This window comes from Physella acuta, unplaced genomic scaffold, assembly GCF_028476545.2.
Source record: "Physella acuta isolate Inbredline_101_S28 unplaced genomic scaffold, ASM2847654v3 ptg000063l, whole genome shotgun sequence".
NCBI classification, from domain to species: Eukaryota; Metazoa; Mollusca; class Gastropoda; family Physidae; genus Physella; species Physella acuta.
Window position 1 is genome coordinate 187,097 of NW_026731583.1, and position 23,232 is coordinate 210,328.

At 35.3% G+C, this 23,232-nt stretch overlaps 3 protein-coding genes across 3 annotated transcripts; 1 reads left to right on the plus strand and 2 right to left on the minus strand.

Annotated features, from left to right (window-relative positions):
• Positions 1-6,024: 6,024 nt before the first annotated feature.
• On the plus strand, positions 6,025-7,104 carry LOC131950416 (neuropeptides capa receptor-like). The gene has a single exon (XM_059312558.1). The coding sequence runs from the start codon at positions 6,025-6,027 to the stop codon at positions 7,102-7,104; it is 1,080 nt and encodes a 359-aa protein (XP_059168541.1).
• A 6,435-nt stretch (positions 7,105-13,539) lies between these two features.
• On the minus strand, positions 13,540-14,568 carry LOC131950427 (uncharacterized). Its single transcript, XM_059312569.1, has one exon. The coding sequence runs from the start codon at positions 14,566-14,568 to the stop codon at positions 13,540-13,542; it is 1,029 nt and encodes a 342-aa protein (XP_059168552.1).
• Positions 14,569-20,740: 6,172 nt separating this feature from the next.
• On the minus strand, positions 20,741-22,990 carry LOC131950434 (uncharacterized). The gene is made up of 3 exons (XM_059312581.1): positions 22,781-22,990; positions 21,812-21,968; positions 20,741-21,426 (listed from the first exon to the last, which is right to left on the minus strand). The coding sequence occupies exons 1-3, from the start codon at positions 22,988-22,990 to the stop codon at positions 20,741-20,743; spliced, it is 1,053 nt and encodes a 350-aa protein (XP_059168564.1).
• Between the last annotated feature and the right edge of the window lie 242 nt (positions 22,991-23,232).

Sequence of the window (23,232 nt, forward strand, 5' to 3'; positions counted from 1 at the left end):
TTAATTCAAAAAAAAATTTTGTGACCGAACGAAAGGATATTTTTGAAAACTTTCTTCGGCAATATTGTTCTAAATTATGGCAGGAATCGATTGGTAAATGTTTCAAGTCGCTAAGTGGTCTGGTTGCCGAGATATAGGCCAAAAACTGCATTTGTTCGAGGTTTTTTGGCTTTTCCTGGAATTCCATGAAAGAAACCCGTAATTTTTATGGCCTATGTTCATCCTCGTAACTTGCTTAACATACTTGCTTTTGGAACTAGTCATCGATATTGCTTCGTTGAGGAGGAGATACGACTTAAAGCTGCGGACACACATCCATCCATCCATCCATCCATTCATTCATACATTCATACATCCAGAAATGACGGGTTAATAAACGCAATTCTCCAGAATGGAAATTGTGCTAAAAATGACATCACTACGCCTCACACGCCCATATAACAGAAACAGGTGCACGCTATATCATTGTAGATTAATTTAATGCAACCTACATACTTATACTTTTCTGTAAAGTGCCCTTTCAAACCTTGCGATCCAGGGTTCAGGTGAAGTAGAGTTCACATGTTATTTTGGCAAATGAAGTGATAGTGTGGTTAGAGCTATCCTCAGTCGGATTTTATTGACCTAACGTGAGTCATGTACCCATCAGAGCTGGGTGAGCTCGAGACGTATCAGTTGTCAATCGAAAGTTCTATGGTTTGACCTCACAATCCCCATTTTCTATAGTAATTCAGTTTGTTTTAATAGGGATATGCTGAAAACATTTTTTTTACTAGTTGTTTAGTCTGAAGTTACTGAAGAACATAATTTGTGCTTTATTTTTTTACTTTTTTAGAAACACAAATGTATTTAAATCAAATGTTTAAATTGCAAAGATGCTGTGATTATAACGGAGAGAAATAAAATTTATAAGATCAAGATTTTATAGTGTGAATTTTATTTTTACTCCTGCTTTTTAATGGGGGGGGGAGGGGGTGGGGGGGGGGGGCGGACACTGGTAAAAGTATATGTTTTCTATATACATTCCATTTCGTTCGGGGGCAGTAGACTTTCTTCGGTGCTCGCCTCTGGAAGAAACTCTTTTTGCAATATTGTTTTTGAAATTGATGTATGTTTGTAGAATGTAGTTGATAGAAAAATGAGTTGCTACTAAATCCAATAATACAGACATAGAAAGTGTTTTAACGTTGACAGTAATTCTAGTTGATCTTCGGTATTAAAATATAAATGAGCTCTCGTACTTTGGTAAGAGAAGTTTACAAAGAATAATTTTCAGTCAGTGTTCCTTTTTAATAGTCGAATTGAACTATGATCGACGTTCAATCTTAAACAGTGTATCTGATATGTTTGCACATAGGCTCTATCAGATAGTAAGCAAAAGATCTGACACTATATCCATCTGTTTAAACAATTTAACCTTGTTAGAATCTAGGAGACAGATACCTATTGGTACTGTTTAAAAAAAATATTTTTTTATTTATTGAGGTAAAATTAATTATCAAAATAATTCGATAAAAATATAAGATGTTCAGGTAAACTTTCTGAACTCTATTAAATGTTGGAATGTAGACGACGTTTGAACACTGATGACAACTAGAATGTTTCCAATTGTTGAACACGACGACAACTAGAATGTTGCCATTTGTTGAACCCTGATTACAAGTCGTATAAAGACAAATTTTAGCCCAGATGATGACTTTAATGCAGACAATGATTGGGTACTAAGGACAAGTAGATTGTAGACACTTTTTGAACCCTATTGAAAACAAAAGACTAGAAAAGTTTTAAACCCTGTTGAAAACAAAAACCTACACATTTTAAAAACCCGTTGAAAACAAAAACCTAGACACAATTTTTTAAAACTGTTGAAAACAAAAACGAACACATTTTTAAAACCTATTGAAAACAAAAACCTACACATCTTTTAACCCTGGTGCCAACTACAAATTTGATCAGTGACGACAAGCAGAATGTAGGTAATTTTTAAACATTGTTAACAACAAAAACTTAGACATTTTTAACACCAATGACAACTAAAATGTATACATGTTTTTTTTCAAAAACGAAAACAGCTGGCTAGAATAAAGACAATGTTTTAACCATGATGGTAACATCAATGCTGACAACATCTGAGCACTGGTGACATCCAGAAGTGTAGACAATGTTTAACCAAGTTTTAACCAAGTACTGGTGACATCTAGAGTGTATTCCAATTTTTAACCATGATGGTAACATCTGAGTTCTGGTGACATCTAGAGTGTAGACGCTTTTGAGCCCTACTGATGTCACCTTAACCAATGTAGGACGTGCTAAAGACCAAAATTATCTTTAATATATACCAACCAGAGTTTCTTCCAGGCATCTCTTCGGGGGGGGGGGGGAGGGAAGAAAGTCTACCGCCCCCCCCCCCCCGAATGAAATGAAATTTATATAGAAAATATATACTTTTAACAGCGTCCGCCCCCCCCCCCCCCCCCCCGAAAGTTTCAAGTGCCCCCCCCCCCCCCCCGAAGAAAAAAGTCTGGAAGAAACACTGATACCAACCTACCCTTCTATGCGTCTAGTGTTTTGTTTAACGGCCGTTTAATAACGGCAGTACAGAAAACTGTATAGGTCAGTAAAGATTATTAGTTTGAAAAAAGTAATGTACCAGAGATATATGAAATATTAATACTAACAAGACCGTGAAGTTCTCTACCATTAAGAAACTACATATAGATTTCCTACTCACTGGGCAATCAACCTATATAGATTACGCACATCATCCAAATATTACAATGCTCAACACACTTTCAAGTCTCACCCCACCCCTTCCTGGAAAACAAATATCTGAAAGAAACCTTGGGTTTGGGAAAAAAAAAGTCTGATTTGATATGTGCACGATAATGAAACAGCTACTATTGTAATCAACGGTGCTGGAACGGAAGCTATGACTAGATGTAGAAACACAACTTTTTATGCTCGTGTCCTGATTAATAAGAATAATGACTAGATGACAACCTATAGCACAATGGTCAAGGAAGAATGTATGTAAACATGAAAACATAAAACGGCAGGTTTAATATATGTAAAAATCAAAACATAAAACGGCAGTTTTAATATATGTAAAAACGAAAACATACAGTAGTATGTTTAATATATGTAAAAACGAAAATATGCCTAAGTGAAAACTAATTACAGTAAAGAAAAATCTACAAAAATAAAAACCCACAACAGTAGAGTTAAATATCTTTAAAAAACGCACAAAAATTGGATCAATATCAGTAACAATAAAAACACACAACGGTTCGGTTAATATCAGTAACAATGAAAACGCATAACAGCTAGGTTAATATCAGTAACAATGAAAACACACAACAGTTATGTTAATATCAGTAACAATGAAAACACACAACAGTTAGGATAATACCAGTGACAATGAAAACACACTACAGTTAGGTTAATATCAGTAACAATGAAAACACACTACAGTTAGGTTAATATCAGTAACAATGAAAACACACAACAGTAAGGTTAATATCAGTAACAATGAAAAAACACAACAGTGAGGTTAATTTTAGTAACAACGAAAAAACACAACAGTTAGGTTAATATCAATAACAATGAAAACACACAACAGTTAGGTTAATATCAGTAACAATGAAAACACACAACAGTAAGGTTAATATCAGTAACAATGAAAAAACACAACAGTGAGGTTAATTTTAGTAACAACGAAAAAACACAACAGTTAGGTTAATATCAATAACAATGAAAACACACAACAGTTAGGTTAATATCAGTAACAATTAAAACACACAACAGTAAGGTTAATATCAGTAACAATGAAAACACACAACAGTAAGGTTAATATCAGTAACAATGAAAAAACACAACAGTGAGGTTAATATCAGTAACAATGAAAAAACACAACAGTTAGGTTAATATCAGTAACAATGAAAAAACACAACAGTGAGGTTAATATCAGTAACAATGAAAAAACACAACAGTTAGGTTAATATCAGTAACAATGAAAAAACACAACAGTTAGGTTAATATCAGTAACAATGAAAAAACACAGTTAGAAATAATATAGTTAGAAATAATATAGGGTATTTCAAATGTAACTAGTTATTGCTTTGTAACGTTTGTAATTATATTCATTTACTAAAAGAAAAAACACAATTTTTTAAGGTTTAAAATAATTTATTTTATGTGACTCATAACTAAACACGTGTAGTATTATTTAAAGTGATTCATCTGATAGAATTATTTCTACAATTGCATGGCTTAACGACATAATTGATATACACATCAATAAAATAATTCAAATGCTTGTAGAAACTTAAAATTTTCAAGGTGTTTTTTTTAATATTTCAACTCTGCACACTATCTTGCAGCGTACCCCTAGGTCAGGGGTCTCCAAACTTTTCAGTCCGAGGGCCGCATTAACTATCAAATTTCAGTTCGGGGGCCAGTTTCTTCCCGGCTTGTCTTTGATTTTTCTGGGCAAAGTTCCTCAGCCATCACCAACAAACGTTTTTTCCGTGGACAAAAAGATCTCTGCGGGCCGGATGAGAGGACCTCGCGGGCCGCATCCGGCCCGCGGGCCGTAGTTTGGAGACCCCTGCCCTAGGTGATAAGGAAATTACATTTTAAAACCTATATTCTAGCAAGAGATAACGTTAATATTATACCGTTCGGATACATTTATATTAAAATAAGAATTTTTTTGTTATATTTATTCTAAAATATATATAAACTAGGAGAACGATCGGTTTGTAAATGTTTATGTAATTTCAAAAAAAATAATTTGTGACCGAACGAAAGGATATTTTTGGAAACTTTCTTCGGCAATATTGTTCTAAATTATGGCAGGACTCGATTGGTAAATGTTTCAAGTGGTCTGGTTGCCGAGATATGGGCTAAAAACTGTATTTTTTTCGAGGTATTTTGGCTTTTCCGGGAAATCCAGGAAGGAATTCCGGGATTTTTTTGGGCCCAAGTTCATCCTCGGAACTTGCTTAACATATTTGCTTTTGGAACTAGTCCTCAATATTGCTTCGTTGAGGAGGAGATACGACTTAAAGCTGCGGACACGCTGCGGACACACATCCATCCAGAAGTGACGAGTTAATAATCGCAATCCCCCAGTATGGAAATTGCGCTAAAAATGTAGGCCTATATAAGTATCATCTTTGCTAAAACACTCCAGATATATCAATGTTTATCAGGCTGTCAGATGACACATCAAATGGTTTTCAATTAATAGTACATAAGCTTCAAACAACATTACAATAGTACACTTTAAATGAGTGATTTTATGTGATACATTTCTAGAACATATAGGCCTACTAGATGTATCTCGGTCATGGCTTATAAATGACGTTTTTTTTTCTTTATCCACAAAAAGATTTTCATTTTTAACAGCTACAAAGCGGGTCGATACTTCGTATATGTATAATGAGTAAGTAGAAAACGTAATTAATGAAAGGAAGCCTAATGTTTCTCTGTGGCACGTTCTGTCAGTCGTGTATAATTAGCTATCGATTTTCGTTGCGTTTACGAAGGCATAGGTGTAATTTTCTTAATTAACGCATACCCTTCAATTTAAATTGTTAAATATTCGCAAATAAGTAAAGAAAGATTTTATTTTTAAAAACATCTGCAATTTTAAATTTCCGTTCGGTTTTGAAAATTTCGCTATAATTTAGTATCGATCGATTATTTCTATTTATTTTTTTTAATTAAAAACGACAATTAAAAAATTCAATGAAAAATCTTATTACAAAATGTAAGTAACTTCGGGTCATGGAACACATCTGTTTTTCTTAACATCTGGGAAAAAAGAGAATTATATTTCACGGTTGACTTTAACCTAAAGCTTCACAATTTGCATGAATATACAGGAAGTAAATATTGTAAATAATATAGAGGTCTATTTTTATTGCTACATAAATGTTATATTCTTTTTTAATAAAATTAGTCAGACTGCAATGATAAATCCTGCTAGTTCTAGAATCAGTCAAAGAACACTATACACCAATGGCCAGTAACTTGACTGTATTACTTAAGTCAGGAGACCTCCCTGTGGCAGGCTTACTGCCGCCTGTAGTCCTGCAGGTGGTCATGGGGTTGTGCGCTGTTGTCAACGAGGCTCTAGGAATTCTGGGTATCGTGGCCAACATTGTTAACATTCTGGTGTTCTACAGGCAAGGCTACGACGACAGTGTTAACATTACGTTAACAGCGCTGGCTGTCAGCGATATCGGGTCGTTGTTAACATTGCAGATATTTAACATCATGATCAACCCGTGGTTCATGACGCTGGATATTGACGTCTACGTCATCACTTTTGTGGAGCTGGTCAGCTTCTACCCCCACAACTACTTCATCCGTGTGTGTGGGTTCATCACGGCCTTCGCCTCGTTCGAGAGATGTCTGTGTGTGGTGGTGCCACTCAAGGTCAAGCAGATCATAACTAAACGCGTTTCCATAGCAACCAACATCTTCATATTTCTGTTTCTCTGTCTGAATTTGGTTCCAATCTATTACGTCACGTACTTAGGATGGACATTTATGCCAATATTTAACAAAACAATCTTAATAGGAATGAATAAAATGGACCCTTATATTGTATTCGGTATCTCCTATTACTTTACCGATCTATTTATTCCCTATTTCTCATTCTTCGTCATCATACTTTGCAATATAATAATCGGAATACAACTCAACAGAAGAGCCTTATGGAGAAGTTCAATAGCAACAACGTCAAAAGCTACAAGTGAATCGTTCCCAAGTAAAGAGAAGAAGCTGGTTCTGATGCTTCAACTGGTGGCTGTTGTGTTCATCGTGTGCCTGATCCCCCAGTCAGCGGTTCTCACAACCATCAGCTTCGTCCCAGAGTTGAGCATCTTAGGCAACTACTTCGACGTGGCCTTGTTGTGTACGTTCATCTCCAACTTCACCGAGACTATCACCTCCAGCGTCAACCTCATCATTTATTACAAGATGAGCAGCCGCTACAGGAACACGTTCCATGCTAGTTTTGGTGGTGTTTTTAGAGCAGAAATTAAGGCTGGTCTCAAGAGTAGAAATAATTACTCTTCTAAAAGTGTGCAATAATCAGACATAGAAACCCAAATAATGTACTCACTATTTGGGTCACGTGATGTAGCAAGTACAGAAACACGTTCCATTGTAGTTTTCAAGCATTTTTAGAACAGAAAGTAAGAATAGAAAGAATTGTATCTAAAATATTTTCGCAGCTAAAAAAAACCATTAATGAAATACTTTTTAAGCTGTATTACAAACTAAACCATAGTTTGTTTTGTTTTTTTAAATGTAGAAATATTGAACTTTATGTATCGTTCTGTAGATTTTACAAATAAAATACCAAGTTTAGATACGTTTATCGCATAAACCCGATAGACTTTTATATCTTTGATACTGTAGTTTTGATTTAAATATTAAACGTTTATTATGTGTGTCTTCAACATAAATAGTTTACTTTTAATTTTAATTGTTAATTCACGCATGCATTATATTTATAGTTTATTACAAATAGTTTACTAATATTCTCAAATTTCAGCGAAATATAATTTTAAATAGCTTAGTCACAATGTAATTTCTCTGTAAGCATTGTTACCACATACCTGTCTAGTAGCCAGTGGCGTCGCTATGTCGGGTGTTACCCGATGCGGAACCACATGATATCACCCCCCCCCCTTTTTTTCTCTATAAATTTTGCAGTTGGTGTCGACCCCCCCCCCCCCCCCCCTATTCTCGTCCGCGGTAACAGCTTTAAAGTGTTCACATTTAATACAAATTATGTTAATCTACAGTCGGTTGTCAATACAGCTGGGTGTAGCATTGTTTTATTTATATTTTGCATGTTTACGTCATGGTCTCACCCCTTCCCCTCTTGTCTGGAAGGTCATTATGTTGGCCTACTTAAAATACATTTTAAAATTTATCTCTAGTTAACCATTTATTGAACTGGCAAATACATATTTATTCTACGTATCTCGCGATTTTTTTGTCCTGGTGTCACCCCTTAATTGTGTTACCCGGTGCGGTCCGCACCCCCGCCCCCGCCTAGCGACGCCTGCTCGTAGCTTCAAGTTAACTTACACTAGAACCAACGCAAATATGCATAAGTGTTTGTAAAATGTCCCCAGAAATTAGTCTATATCTTTATGAAAAGTCAGTATTACGTATGGAATCAGAAATATAAAAGATATACAATTATAATTCAATTGTGGAGTCTTATTAGTAAACTTTGGCTTCTAAAATTATATTTTTTTTTCTACTATTAAAAGTAACTTGCCAGATTATTGGATGTGGTGCCAATAAAATCCTACGATATCTCAACTGAAACGTTAAACCGAATTCACTTAGGAAGTTGATAGTACATAATATGCAGAATGATCGAATTTTTTAGACTTTTTCAGTTTAATTGATCTTCTCAAACCCATATTTAAAAAATGTGATGAGCTTGAAGTAGAACAGAGAGCAATGGTAAGACTGTATACTGTATATATAAGATATAAGACTGTATACTTAAACTAGATAAGTCGTTTATAAATCTTTAAAACAAAAGGTCATAGTCTTTACTTATGTTTTACCTTCGTGGTAGGCGCCTTAAAGACCTACCACATCTTCAACGTGTTAACAGTCTAAAGCTCATGTTTTATATACGGAGTAAAACTCAATGAGTAATTAATGAGTTAAGAGAAGATATTTATTTAGAAACACTATTCAACTACAGACAGCTACCCTTTAACAACATGGATCGTCTAGTATAAGTCTAGTACAGAAGTCGGCAACCTTTTGAGACGGAAGAGCCGAAAGATACAATTTACAAAATCTCCCAGTTTTTAAAGAGCCATTTTGTTTTCAATATTATGGCATTTTATTAGGATTGGGTCAATGCATTTAAAATACATGGGTTTAATCATGAAATAATATTTTATTCATATAAAAACATACGCGAGTTTCGCACAAAACATAATTAAGTATTTAACTAGCTCTGCTAGGATAACAAAATCAAATTAAATATAAATATAGCACTATTTCTTCCCAATTTAGACGCTAATCACTAAAAAACCATGTCACTCTAGCAAATTAATGCACACTGACACATAAGAAAATGCCTTCTGGATAAATTAAAATAAATAAAATTGAAAATATTCGAGTACAAATGTGCACTTCGGTAATGCAAAGCATGGAACTACTGCCACGGGAATGGCCACATCACAGTTGTTGTTGGGCTGGGCCTAGAATACTACCCTAGTAACTGCTAGCTGTATATACGCCCTACTCCAAAATTTATTTTATCTTGTTTAACGTTGTTTTATTACTGTATAATTTTTTTATGAATTATGAAAATAAAATAATAAAATCATTATGGAACTGGCGAGCCGCGTCCTGACATTAAAAGAGCCCCATACGGCTCGCGAGCCGCAGGTTGCCGACCCCCTGGTTTAGTTACTAGTATCATGAGTTCGAATAAGTAAAAGTTTAACAGTTTACTTTGAAACAAAAACATCAATTTCATTTGTCAGCTTCCTCAATTCTACAAATTAAGTATTTTAATCAGCTAATAGTTTCGTATCTCAAATTATATTTAAAGATACATTAAAAATTGATTATATCTAAAGATTACACGCATTAACGTTTACAACTGTTTATTATTCGTGCGTATTGAAATCAAAAAGTCTAAAATATGCGTTAGTACTTTATCATTATTTATTTTCTTTGATTTCTAGTATCAAATTGTTGGGTTGCGTCCCTTGTTGATTTGATTTTCAGACGGAAAAATAACAATCCAAATTTAATATTAAATTTAAAAATAATATATCTTTATATTACATAATCTTTATTTATCTTTAGTTTAAAACATTAAGGTGAAATCTATCAAACTTTCTCCCTAGAAAACAGTAGATAGAAAAATGCTCTTGATTGAAAGCATGTATAACTATTTTTATATGGCCCAGTCATGTCATATTGTAGTGTATGTTATACTTGTCCCGAATTCTTCCACTGATGCATGACTATGCCCATCATTCTACATATGATGACTCTTGTAGATTTACATTGAGTGCTATTTCTTTCACTCAAAGATGTGTATTTTTTGCAAAGTATGAGCTCCATTTCTGAAAAAAACAGATTACAAGTCTGGAGGGGAGAGAGTGGGGTATGAAAACCTGAAAAAGGTGGAGGGGGGGGCGGGGGCGGAGAAATGTGTGGGCCATCTGAATGTACAAAATGATGTTAGTTTGATTAGGATCAAGGATCGGTAAGGTTTACATGACATGGGGTGACTACTGACATCAGAATGGTGTACATGACATGGGGGTGACTGCTGAAATTAGAATGGTGTACATGACATGGGGGTGACTGCTGATATTAGAATGGTGTACATGACATGGGGGTGACTGCTGAAATTAGAATGGTGTACATGACATGGGGGTGACTGCTGATATTAGAATGGTGTACATGACATGGGGGTGACTGCTGAAATTAGAATGGTGTACATGACATGGGGGTGACTGCTGAAATTAGAATGGTGTACATGACATGGGGGTGACTGCTGAAATCAGAATGGTGTACATGACATGGGGGTGACTGCTGAAATTAGAATGGTGTACATGATTTGGGGGTGACTACTGAAATCAGAATGGTGTACATGACATGAGTGTATGATTGCTGAAAAGAGAGAGTTCAGGTAAAACATAAAGAAAAATATATCCCAGCTACTACATCTACGCCAGTAATTTTTAATACTTTTGTTTTCTTTTTTTTTAGTTCTTTTTTAATTAATTAATATATTCAAATCTAAAAAAAATGTCAAAAAAAGTATGTGCATAGGCAAAGTATCATGTTAATAGTTTAAACACATAGTTGACACCACAAAAAAGTTTGGGTTATGAAGTATAAGTTGGCCTTTCTTTGCTGAAGGCGATTTTTTTTATATTTAAAAATATTTTTACAAATTTAAAACTTTTTTTTTGCCTCATACATGTAATTTACAGCGTCAGTTTACCTTTCAATGGTCGCTTTAGTATTACGATTTTCAGTATCAGCCCTTGAGTACTGATACAAATTTACAATAGTAATACTTCCTTCTGACATGTAGGCCTACTTTCATTTAATTGAGATGGTTTACTTAATTGTGCAGGACACCCAATTAACTGACCCCAGGTGCTAAGAAAGCCGCTGGGAAACTCTGGGTGGCAAACAGAACCGCCTTACTGTCAAGGGGCCGCTCTCCGAACTAAATAGAAAAAAATTATAATGCAGAAAACTTTGCACGAGTTAGAGTTTCTTTCTGGCTTCTCTTCGAGGGGGGGGGAGGGAGACACTGCTTCTTATGTGTGGGGTTGTGATAGGGGTCAGTAGAGGTTTGAATTATATTAAACGACTTCCCAATGTTTCTTGGCGATTGGATCATTTTTGTATTAAGGCATAAAGGACAGGGAGACAGACAAACACAAACCTTTATTAGCGGCATAGTGATGATTAGAGATACATTAGATCAACAAACACATTGTGATTAAGGTTAAAGCTAGAGAAACATTGACACATTTTCGACTGAGATCGCTGTAAAAACACTGTCCAAGGCTTTTATTTTTTTTTAAATTGGCTCAATTGTAATTCATTGTAATCATGGATGGATTTGTACAACCCCCCCCCCCTCCCCAGTAAGAAAGGTTTGGGGGGCCTTTTTGGGGATTTTTTAAATTACTTCTACAGTAGAAAAGAAACTGGATTTCCGTTTTCTTTTTAAAATTATTTTTATAATACAAATACTAACATTCCAATGTAAAAGTTTTTAAAAATTTAAAGAGGGAAAAGGGACCCTATTTCCCTTGGGACCCTATGCCTTGCTTACGCTAGCTTTACGGTAGCTACGCCACTGTACCACAGCCTTGTAAACCAAAACCCATTAAAAAATTGTTGTCAAATAACTGTTTTCAACTTTAAAACAATGATTTTATAATGCAGCTCGGTTTTCTTAAATACAAGCATTTTAACAAACGAAACAAAAAAAAACAATATGATATTTGATTTCTAGATTTTATTATACACGAAATACTCAAAGCTCAAAATAAAGACAGACATCAATCGTAATGTATAAGTAACAACGCAATTAATTTTTTTTTGCATACATCTGGGTATTGTAGCGTGGTTAGATGGTAGCAGAGTTTCTTCCAGGCATCTTTTCGGGGGGGCTTCGCCCCCCCGAAAAATTTTTACCGCCCCCCCGAACGAAATGAAATTTATATAATTTATATAGAAAATATATACTTTTAACAGTGTCCGCCCCCCCGAAGAAAGTTTACCGCCCCCCCGAAGATTTCAAGTGCCCCCCCGGAGAAAAGAGTCTGGAAGAAACACTGGATGGTAGTGCGTGAGACAGCTAGTACTAAGGTCTAGAGTTCGGATCAGCGATAGACGTCCATGAGGGCATTCCTGAGCCAACCAAGCTCTGATAATTGCTGACTCGCTGGGTAATCTGCTGACCATCTAGCCGTTTATTTCACGTCATAGAAAGGAACGTACACGGTTTCTTTCTGAATTTTTTTTTTACTCGGTGGGGGTACTTGAAACTTGTGAAGGAAAGTATTTGAAACTTTCCAGGGAAAGGGGAGAGAATAGTTAAAATCTTATGTTTTTTTTATAAAAATGTAATATTGTTTTTATTTCTTCTGAGGGTGGAAGGGGTGGGTGAGGGGGGGGGGTAGGTCCTGCTCCGAGTATATACACGAAAGAAACACTGTTTATGAACATTTGGACAATAAAACAGCAACTAGATATAGGGATGTTTTCTTACTGTTTAGTACTCTAGATCATACTAGTAAACAAAGGCGTAACATACTATATAATGTTTAGTCTGGTGATCGCATCATTGGGTGAATGGAAAATATACGGAATGTCAATACCTAGTACTAATAATGACTAATTGGTAAAGAGATTCAAAGCAGTACGATATGAATTGGAGAATATTGAGTTTTGCTTGAACGTAGAATGTTGTATGCTTAATGTTTATCTTAACAAGGGTTTATATTACTTTTTTATCCACAAGCATGTGTGAAAAGGCCACTTATTCGATAATACGTTACAAATTGTTTAATATTAATGAAAACTGATTAACAGACTATGTTTGATGTGTTTAAAAATAAACGTCAGAAGAAATGTCAGTGTCATAATTGAACATAAAGGTTTATTTAATTGTTTTATGTTTGATTTGTCGTAAAATTTTAATGTATGAATGTTGTTTGACATAAATCATTTGTAACTAAACATACCATAATTTATCTAGTTTGGTATAAAAAAGTTAACAATTAAAACACGTCATTTGCTAGTTGTAATTTCTCGGAAAAAGAATTTTTTAAATATATTTTTGAAGTTCCTCTACATTTATAGTTTGCAAATAATCTTATAAGACATTTTCTAGAATATGAACACAGTTTGTATATTCGAATTAATTATTTAATAATTCCAATAAGTAGGCCTATATATTTACGAATAAAAAATATTATACTTGTATAAAGTCTATTGTTTTCTCACGTTCTTATCGAAATAAGTGTGTATCGTGTCCCTGTACCTAGTGCTCATCTTGTAGTAGACCAGCAGGTTGACGCTAGAGCTCACGGTCTCCGTGAAGTTAGAAATGTTGTAACACAAGAGTGCCACGTCGAAATACTCGCCGTACATGCTGATCTCTGGCACCAAACTGACCGTGGTCAGTACAGCTGACTGGGGAATCAGGCAGACGATGAAAATGGTAGCAACAACAGTCAGCATTAGGACAAGTTTTTTCTCTTTGTTGGAGACAACTTCTCCTGGTTTGACTTTGTTGCCGGTCACAGATCTTTTCCAAGCGGCTCTTCTGTTGAGTTGTATGGCGACAATCACGTTACACACTATGATCACAAAGAAGGAGAAATATGGTACGAAAAGGTCGGTGAAATAGTACGAAATCCCATACACATTGTACGGGTTTTCCCGATCTATTCCTATCAGCTTGGTGATGTTTAACTCTGGGATGAACGTCCACGCGAAGTAGGTTAAATAATAAACAGGGACTAGATCCAGACAGAGAAACAGAAAAATGAAAATGTTAGTTGCTATGGAAACGCGTTTAGTTATGATCTGTTTGACCTTGAGCGGCACCACCACGCACAGACATCTCTCGAACGAGGCGAAGGCCGTGATGAACCCACACACCCGGATGAAGTAGTTGTGGGGGTAGAAGCTGACCAGCGAGACAAAGTCCACCTGGTTGAAGGAGAGGTCAAGGGTTAAAAACCACGGGTTGACCATGACATTGGTGATCTGTAGGGTCACTAGGGCCCCGATGTCACTGACAGCAAGCGCTGTTAACGTAATGTTAACACTGTCGTCATAGCCTTGTCTGTAGAATACGAGAATGTTAACAATGTTGGCCACGATACCCAGAATTCCAAAACCCTCGTTGACAAGGGCACACAACCCCATGACGGTGTTGAGGACTAAGGGAGGTAGCAGCCCTACTACGGGAAGTTCTTCAGACGTGGTTATGTCCGTGATGTTAAATGCCATAATTCGATTTTACTTTAATACCTATCTTTCACTTGGTTCGGCATGGATAGAAAATAAACAACATACGTTTATCAAGTTTATATTTAAAAACAAAAAAAAATGTCTATACGAATAAGTATACTATATCAAGATAGTGACTCTCCATGCTAAACCGTGTTTAAAAAACTATATATTAGATATCTTTTTGTTTTACAACTAAGAGAATAATGTGGAAACCGAAGTTCATTTTAGTTACCAATACACTATTCATTAATGATATTTAAATAAATAGACATCAGTTTTAAAAACTAACTCCAGTACGATTTTGAAATCCATTTCAAAAATTAAAAGTGGGATTTAAAAATTAAAAACAAAATCTGTAAAATAAATTATATTTAAATAATAATTAGCCGACTGGTTCATTAAAAGTAGAACCCTTTGTTTTAAAAATATGTCAGTCTCAAAGAAGTGAGGTGAATAATTACATATTAGATTTGTTATGTATAATTAATAATTTAGCTAAGAATTAATCATTGTCTTTTTGTTTTGGAGTCGGAGTAAATGTACTAACACGAAATGCGTGACAATTAAAATATTTTCACACCAAGACACAAAATATATTCTATAGATTGTTACAGTCGTTGCCATAATGGATTCATATTTACCCCTCATTGCCAGGCGCTACTAAGTCTTGTTAGCACACAGTTTAAAATAATTAAAACATTGATCTTCTGAAAATTAAATGGTTGGAAAAAAGGCAATTAAAAAGAAAATTATTTGATCAATACACGGTAAGGAAAAAAATAGATCAGTGATGACTTTACTTAACACAAAGTAAAGACGTTTTTTTGTGTTTTATCGTGAGTAAATAATTGAAAGCGTTAACAAACATAGCCAAATAACCTTACAAAAACGATGATATAAAAATATTGTATTGCATTAGGTTCCTATGTTATGGTTGATTAACGCTGATAATTTACAAAGTAGGCTACATTTAATAGATATCACGCGTGTAGCAATTAGATTTGATTCCAGCAGTGTTAAAGAGTGTTCAAAGTGTTAAAGAGTGTTCAGAGTGTTAGAGAGTTCTTGTAAACAAACAAGCGTGGAAAGACACCTAGGTTCTGACGGTAAAATATAGAGGGATGAAAGAATGAGGTACACATAAAAGGTTGTAAGATGAAAACACTCACACGTTAACGGACAATACACAAAAGCTTGCTAGATCTATTTGAAGTAATTTATTGTAAGGATGTTATGTGTTATTTGAGTAACTCGAGCGATTAAGTTTATCAATAAATTGTAATTTGGTGACGTGTTGATTGTACTGCTTTGTTTAATTTGTATTTCTTAATTATTCCTTATTATATTTTGTTTTACAAAAAAAAATTATCAATAAAGTGCAAAATGAGTGAAGCAATTTTTTTTAGAGATTTTGTTATTAATTTTGTAATTTAAGTTTTTTAAAAAATGAAACACAAAAATGCGTTTATTAAAGTACAAATCATCAGTCAGTACAAAACCAAAGCATAAAAACATATTTTAAAGAAATGTTTCCGAATAGGCAATATCATGATGATCGGCTCTTCAAGTTTTCAAACTTAAAAAAAAAAAAAAAAAAAAAAAAAAAAAAACACGTCACACCGCTATGGGGTTTTCTATTTGAGGTAATTTAATATTTGGACACAATCTAACCCACAAAACCTATGTCGGTAATGGTACAGTTTTTTCTCCGAAATCACACACATATGAGCGACTGTATTTTTATGTTTGTTCAATCTCTGAGCTGAAATTTCTCTTTTTTCTCAGGTCGCTATTTACTCGTTTCGCATTTTCTGATTGCATTTCTTTCTATAGGTGCAATTTCTGCGCGAGTATTTTCTGTGAGTAAAAGTTTCTGGAAACCGTAATTTTAATAGTCATTAAAACATATTCTGTGGTGTTAAAAATTGGATTTCGTAATCAATTAAAATAAACCGGGAGTGATCTCCCCTAAACTTTCTCGAATATTCTTATATAAAACAACAGGGGATGGGAACTCGGGCTATAGACATGATTTTTAATCCATTTTGAATACTTAAAGTTTTAAAAATAGAATAAAATCTAGTAGACAAAAGAATTGCACACCAAGTTAATGCCTAATAAAAAAGTGCATAATAGTGCGCAATATTATTAGTACTTTAAAAATTTACATTAGTTTTTTGAGAAATCGGAAGTAGCGTAAATTACTACTTCCGGTCAATGGAAATTACTCAAAATTTAACAGAAGGTAGAGAATTAGATCTTTTACTTACACGTTAAATTTCATTTATCTATCTGAAATAGTACTCAAGTTATAGGCTTTTGAAAAATTCAAAGTAGAAAAAATACCACTTCCGGTTATCGGAAATCGCTCAAAAGTTGATACGGATCTACGATTTTGATAAAATACTTATATATGAAATTTCTAACGGTACTCAAGTTATCGTGTTTACACACGGACAGACAGACAGTCAGACAGACAGACACACAGACATACGGACAGAATTGCAAAGCCCAGTTTTTCAGACTGGATTACGAATAAAACCTCTTAATTTTGATAAATCTGGATTGATAATTTTTGCCCGGTTAAAATAAGTCCTCTATACTTCGGATGTGATGAAGGACTGAGGTGTAATAAGGTGAAAATTGTTAAAATTTCAAGTGATTTTTGTGCACGATTACAATACTTTCTCTATACTTCGTATATACGAGAAAGTAAAAATGAGCTATTTACTTCCATTTCGTAATAATTAAAACAACCAAGGGACACAACCAAAAACGGGTTCTTAAAATCGATAAATAGAATAAAACTTGAAGTCTGCAATACAAAATAATGGTTTGGTTTTTAATCAATTACCAGTATACATATATTTTAACAGTTAAAGGAATATTTTGTGACCATCTAATAATTTAACCCTGCTGTTATTAAATTTCACAATATAATTAGTAGAATATGGCAGTATTAGATTTGAAAATGTAAAATGTTTACAAATGAAAAGCTTTTGTACATCATATAATGAAATTGAAGCGATAGCAAATTACAAATTTGCTATTTTAGTTATATAAAAACAAGCGGTTTCGTTATGTTTACTGAACTAGTGTTATCTTGAAGAATGTCATTTATTGTTTTGTCGACAGCCTCCAAATTTTCTTGATTCCCATCTTTTTGAGACCCTGGTACTATGGAATTTCTGATCGCTATTGTCTCCATGGCTTCGGCCTCTATGGTGGTTTCTGTTACGCTTTCGTTAACTTGCTGTGATGCTGCAGTAGTATGATGTGCTTCAGTTTGGCCATCTACTCCAAAGGCATCTTCTACCTCTCTATGCCTTGCTTCTCTAAGCATTTCATTTTGTCTTTCTCCGTCAACATCATAACTGTCCCAATGCTTTAAAAAATTTCTATTGTTACTTAGATGCTCCCTAACTTATTCTTTATCATTTGCATACCAAGGCTCAATTGCCCTGTACTGTCCATCTACTAGCTGGACGCCGTCAAGAGCGCGAGTCCTCAAATGCTCACACATTTTAGGCAGGTGCCTGTCTGTGTTGCAGTGGCAACATTGCACCCTCCTCCCATTAAGGATTATAAGGACTCTGCTCTCCTCGTTGGCCTCATTTGTAAGTATAATATAGTGTGGCACACTCTCCACATCTTCTTTCTCCAGAGAGATGGTGAATTGGACCGCATTTGATTGGTCCATTCTCTTAAATGTTGGTGTTGAGTCCTGACTGCTTATAGATTTCAGAATCGCCATTATATCATCGTCGCTTGTCTTGGAAGGCAGCCATTTCAGCATGCCCCTTTGCCCAGATTTATCGGCGTGGGTTATTGATATTCTCTGCACTTTGTATCTGGATGTTACCCCAGGTGGCAAATCTCTGTGAAATTCTTTTAGGTGCATTTTCTCATATAGTTCCTTTGATCTAATGGTGACATACCATTTACGCAGTGTCCCATAGCTATACAGACCCTCAAATTCAGCTGGTGATAGGCTACATAACATACATAGCTCTCTTTTTAGTTCGTCAGCTGTGAGTGTAGCTAAAGAAAAACCCTCTTCTATGAAAATCTCTAGAGTTTTTGGTGCATGTCCTGCCATGCCAAACTTAGGCAGGAATAGCCGTTTGATGTATTTTTCCGAAGAAAATTAAAAGCTCACAAAGTATATCAGCAACAAAGGTATCAGGTCAACTGTCATATAGTCAAGCAATCAGTTCAAGTAAAAATCAATTACCTACAGTAAAGCCACCTCAAAGGGTCGTGACCAGTGCCCAACGGGATAGCAAACCAGCGGCTGGAAAGTTTGGCGTTAAAAGACCACCACCATCCAGCCCTCCAGAAACAGATGTTCGAAAGAAAACCCCAAATAATTCATGCTAACTCTGGCAACATTGAACATCAGGGGGGCTAGGGACAAACACATTATATAAAAAACATAATAAATAAACACAATATTGACATCCTACTTTTACAGGAAATTAACATTTGAACTACAGAAGAAGCAAATAAACTAGATGCATAATTAATATCGACAGTCTCAAGCTAAACATCACTCAATCAGCCCTCAAGTAAATTAACATTAGAACAGTCTTCTGTTTCCCAGGTTTTTAAAAGTGCACAACCTGAATGGTAGAAAGAGATACACACCTCACCCCCCCCCCCCCCCACACACACAAACACACACACTTCCCCCCACTCAACCGGACTGGCGGATTTTTCAAGGTAGCGTGACCTCTTTGCCAAAGGTCAATTTTATGTCATGGAAAGTTTTGGAATGATGGATCAGAATGTGTACTGCAGAGACACTTCTCCCAAGGTCGTTTCTATTTCTGTCCATGGGCGGCCACAATGTGAACTTTTGACTCCTCAGCTAAGGACAAAGCACAGTAAACTAAGCAGTCAAGAGAAACCTAGTTTGCACAAGAAAATAAGGGGTGTCCTCCAGCCGCCTCGGCAGTAATATATGGTTGGGCGCCCCAAGTCTCTCCATTATTATGATGTAATGAAACAAGTTGTAGATATGCCCTTTGGGTCAGTAACTTGGCCATCATAATTATCGAACATACAGAAACAGCTAAAATGAACTTCAAGGAACATATTAATCACTTTGCAAACTTATAAGAAAGGAAAAAAAACAAATAAAAATAAATCATGAGCTACTTTTTAAAATATGTATTTGGTTAGTGGCGTCACAAGGTTCGATATCACGTGGTGCGTTTAGTGAATGTCACCCCCATCCCGTCTAACAATTTTGCATTTCCGGTGGAGTGTTACCCCCCTCTCCTTAATATTTTATTATTTAAACTGTATTAAAAATAGGTTTGACAGTAGATTTTACGAGTTTTCGTCATGGTGTCGCGCCTAAATTGTGAGGCTCCCGCCTTGTGAAGCTACTGTGTTAGGTTACTTAAAGGTTACAGACTTACAGTTAATTTGTTGTTTTTTTATAAAAGTGATATAAAATCAAAGATATTTTACGCTACAGGGTACTACATAATAATACCGTATAAATACACAACTATGGACGAATAAAACACACAATTTACAGATTGAGGGCCCAATAATAATTTTCGCATAGGGGCCCAAAAATCCTAGCTACGCCACTGCTGTGGTATTCGCGGGAAGCTGTCGTTCTGTTTCATGTCTCGATGTAGACACCGACAGACAGCATGAAATGAGACAGACGAAGACACTTTTGTACTGGGGCAGACAGACTGTTACAGTGATTTCTAAAGCTACACAGAGCTAAGTTCCAGTATATTTTTTATATTTTTATTTAAATACTATTTAAAGTTGTACTATATTATTTATTTTATGTTTACTGACCTTGTAATTCAAAGTATACAATAAAACAACAGCACATTACTATTTTGTATGAGACAAAATTAACCATACTCTTATCACTCTTAATATTTTATTTTAAGATATAAATACTCAACTTAAAAAAACCTACTAGTCTACTAGTTATAAAGTAAAACCTAAAACCTTGTTTTATTAAAGATAATGTTTCTTAAATTGTTTCTTAAATTAAAGGCAAAACTTACTTATAGTTGTAAATTCAAACCTAAAACATTGCCTTTATATTTATGCATATGTATTGAAATTAGTTGTCAACGCAATTTTCTAAAAGTCAGACTTAACAACAAATCAATGCCGTATGACCTATGACCTATTGTTTCTTGGGGTGAAAGAGTTTCAGGTAGGTGGCTTTAAACTTGGCACTCATGTTGTAGTATATGAAGATGTTGACGGACACGCCCACCTCGTCCAAGAACACGGAGGATTCACTGATGATGTAGTACACGGTACCCAGCCAGCCCTCGTAGTAAAACAGCCGCTCAAAAAACACGGAGGCGTATACAAACGCGATAGGCATGGCCGTGAAGATAAAAATCACGTTAATTATAATCAACATTTTAATTAATCTTACGTCTTTTGTCTCGCTGGTGTCATTTTTTCGAACATTCAAGAACTTTTTACGTTTTTTTGACAAGACTTGAAGGTGATGGCTGATTATAATAGTGCATACTATATCTAGAAAACATGGGCAGATTATGCTACCAGTGTGGATAACCAAAGCGTCGTTGTTGCTATGGTAACAGTTACTGATGTAGAATATGCTGAGTATCGTCATGTTGAGAGGCTCGTAGAAAACGTTCCTGACGTCAGTGCAGACGTAGAAGAGGGGGATCTCGATGACGTAGCTGAGGTAGATGGTGACGATGACGACAGTGGTGACGCGAGCGGTGAAGTAGCGCTTGACCTTGAGAGGTTGGATGATGCACGCGCATCGCTCGAGGTTGATGAGTACCTTGATCCACCGTGAGATGCGCGAGAAGATTTGGCTCGGGAACACTGGACAGGATATAACATAGTTAGTGGAGTACAGGTGGGGAGGAATATACATAAGATCACGTGATTAGCAGAGTACATATGGGGAATATTGTGCACTAAAATGGTATGATAAAACATATTTCCACGAAATACTAGCACATAATACTGATAAAATAATGAGTATGCATTTCCGCTTTTTTCCACCAAATTTGGGTTGTGCAGCTTTTTCAGGGTACCCATTCCTCTTTAAGCAACTGTATTATCAATAGATTATAGCTTAACATAACACACAACTGTATTATTCGACACTGTTCAATCGATTATCGTATATCAAAACACTTAAGTTACAAACCGTAAACGACGCCAAAAACTGCACTTCCCTTAGGAGAAAAAATGTCCAACTTACCTGTGACGACAAAGTTGACCTGGGAGTTCTCCACAGGTATGTACCAGGGCAGGTAACGGCAGGTGCTGAAGGCTATTGACCACACCAGGGGTATCAGGGACATCAGGTCAGCCAGAGAGATGGCGAAAAAACTGATGTTTACCGTATCCTTAAAACCCTGGGTGGACGACAAAGGGATTGGTTGGTGTAAGGAAGTCATTGTGTCATGGAATACAGAAGTTGATGTAATATTTATGTAAGGGAAACATTGCGTCATGGAATAAAGATGTTGATGTAATTACTATATAAGGGAAACATTGTGTCATGGAATACAGAATTTGATGTAATAATTATGTAAGGTAAACATTGTGTCATGGAATACAGAAGTTGATGTAATTATTATGTAATAAAGGCAGGGAAATCACTAATGTAATACAGACATTGTAATCAAAAGCAGTAAAGAATGAATAATAGTATAGAAATAATTTGCAATGGGTAGCTGTCGCTTAAACAAAGAGAAGAATTTGTTCCCTTCAAGACGTGTTTATTTGCATTTCAACATTGAAGTCGAAGTACTTTCCTAACTAACAAGCTCCACTTTAATTCCATGTATTAGCTTGCTTATTTCGTCTTCATGCTCATTGTAGGGGACCCAAAAAATGATCATGTACAATAAGATAGAGATTGGAGAAGCTTTATGATTATTTTTAAGAGTTACATTGGTAAAATGTTAGGAAATAGTTAGGAAATAAAGACATTAAATATAACAACAAAAATGCTAGTATGTGCTTTGAAAATAATAAAAAAATGTAAATTAGGAAAACTCTAGACAAATTTTGCCGAGGAAACTGAGCTACATATTTAAAATACCAGGACCAAAAATTTGTTGCTAACTTAAAATTGTGTTAATGCTATTAAATAAAACGAACTAACGCGCTTTTTTTTTAAAACAAATAATAAAACGCCATATGAAAACCCAAGGAAATGTACCTGCTTAAAGTAGACCAGAAGGTTGAGGCTGTTGAAGAAAATCCCGAAAACGCTGACCAGCAAGACGCCAATGATAAACACAACTAATGCGAAGATGTGTTTGAACTCTTTGCTGAGAATCACTGCTGGCTGCGCTCTAGCTGAAGCTAGCGGTGCTGTGATCACACTAGCTGCAGCCAGTGCAGTAGTGGTAGCACTTGCTGTAGTCATTGTAGCGGTAGCTTGGAAGGTGAACATTGTTGTCCTTGAGTTAAAAGATAAGATCATATATTCGTTGTGTGTTTCAGAAATTAAGTTTGTTGCAAACTAGCTTTGATTAGTTAGTGAATCTGCTGTTATCAGTAGTGTTGCTTACTCGCGTAAAGTTACTTTGATTTCAATTGTAGTTAGCTTTGTGTATACGGCTATTTTTACGGACAAAAATGGGTAACATACATTAATAAAGAAAAACT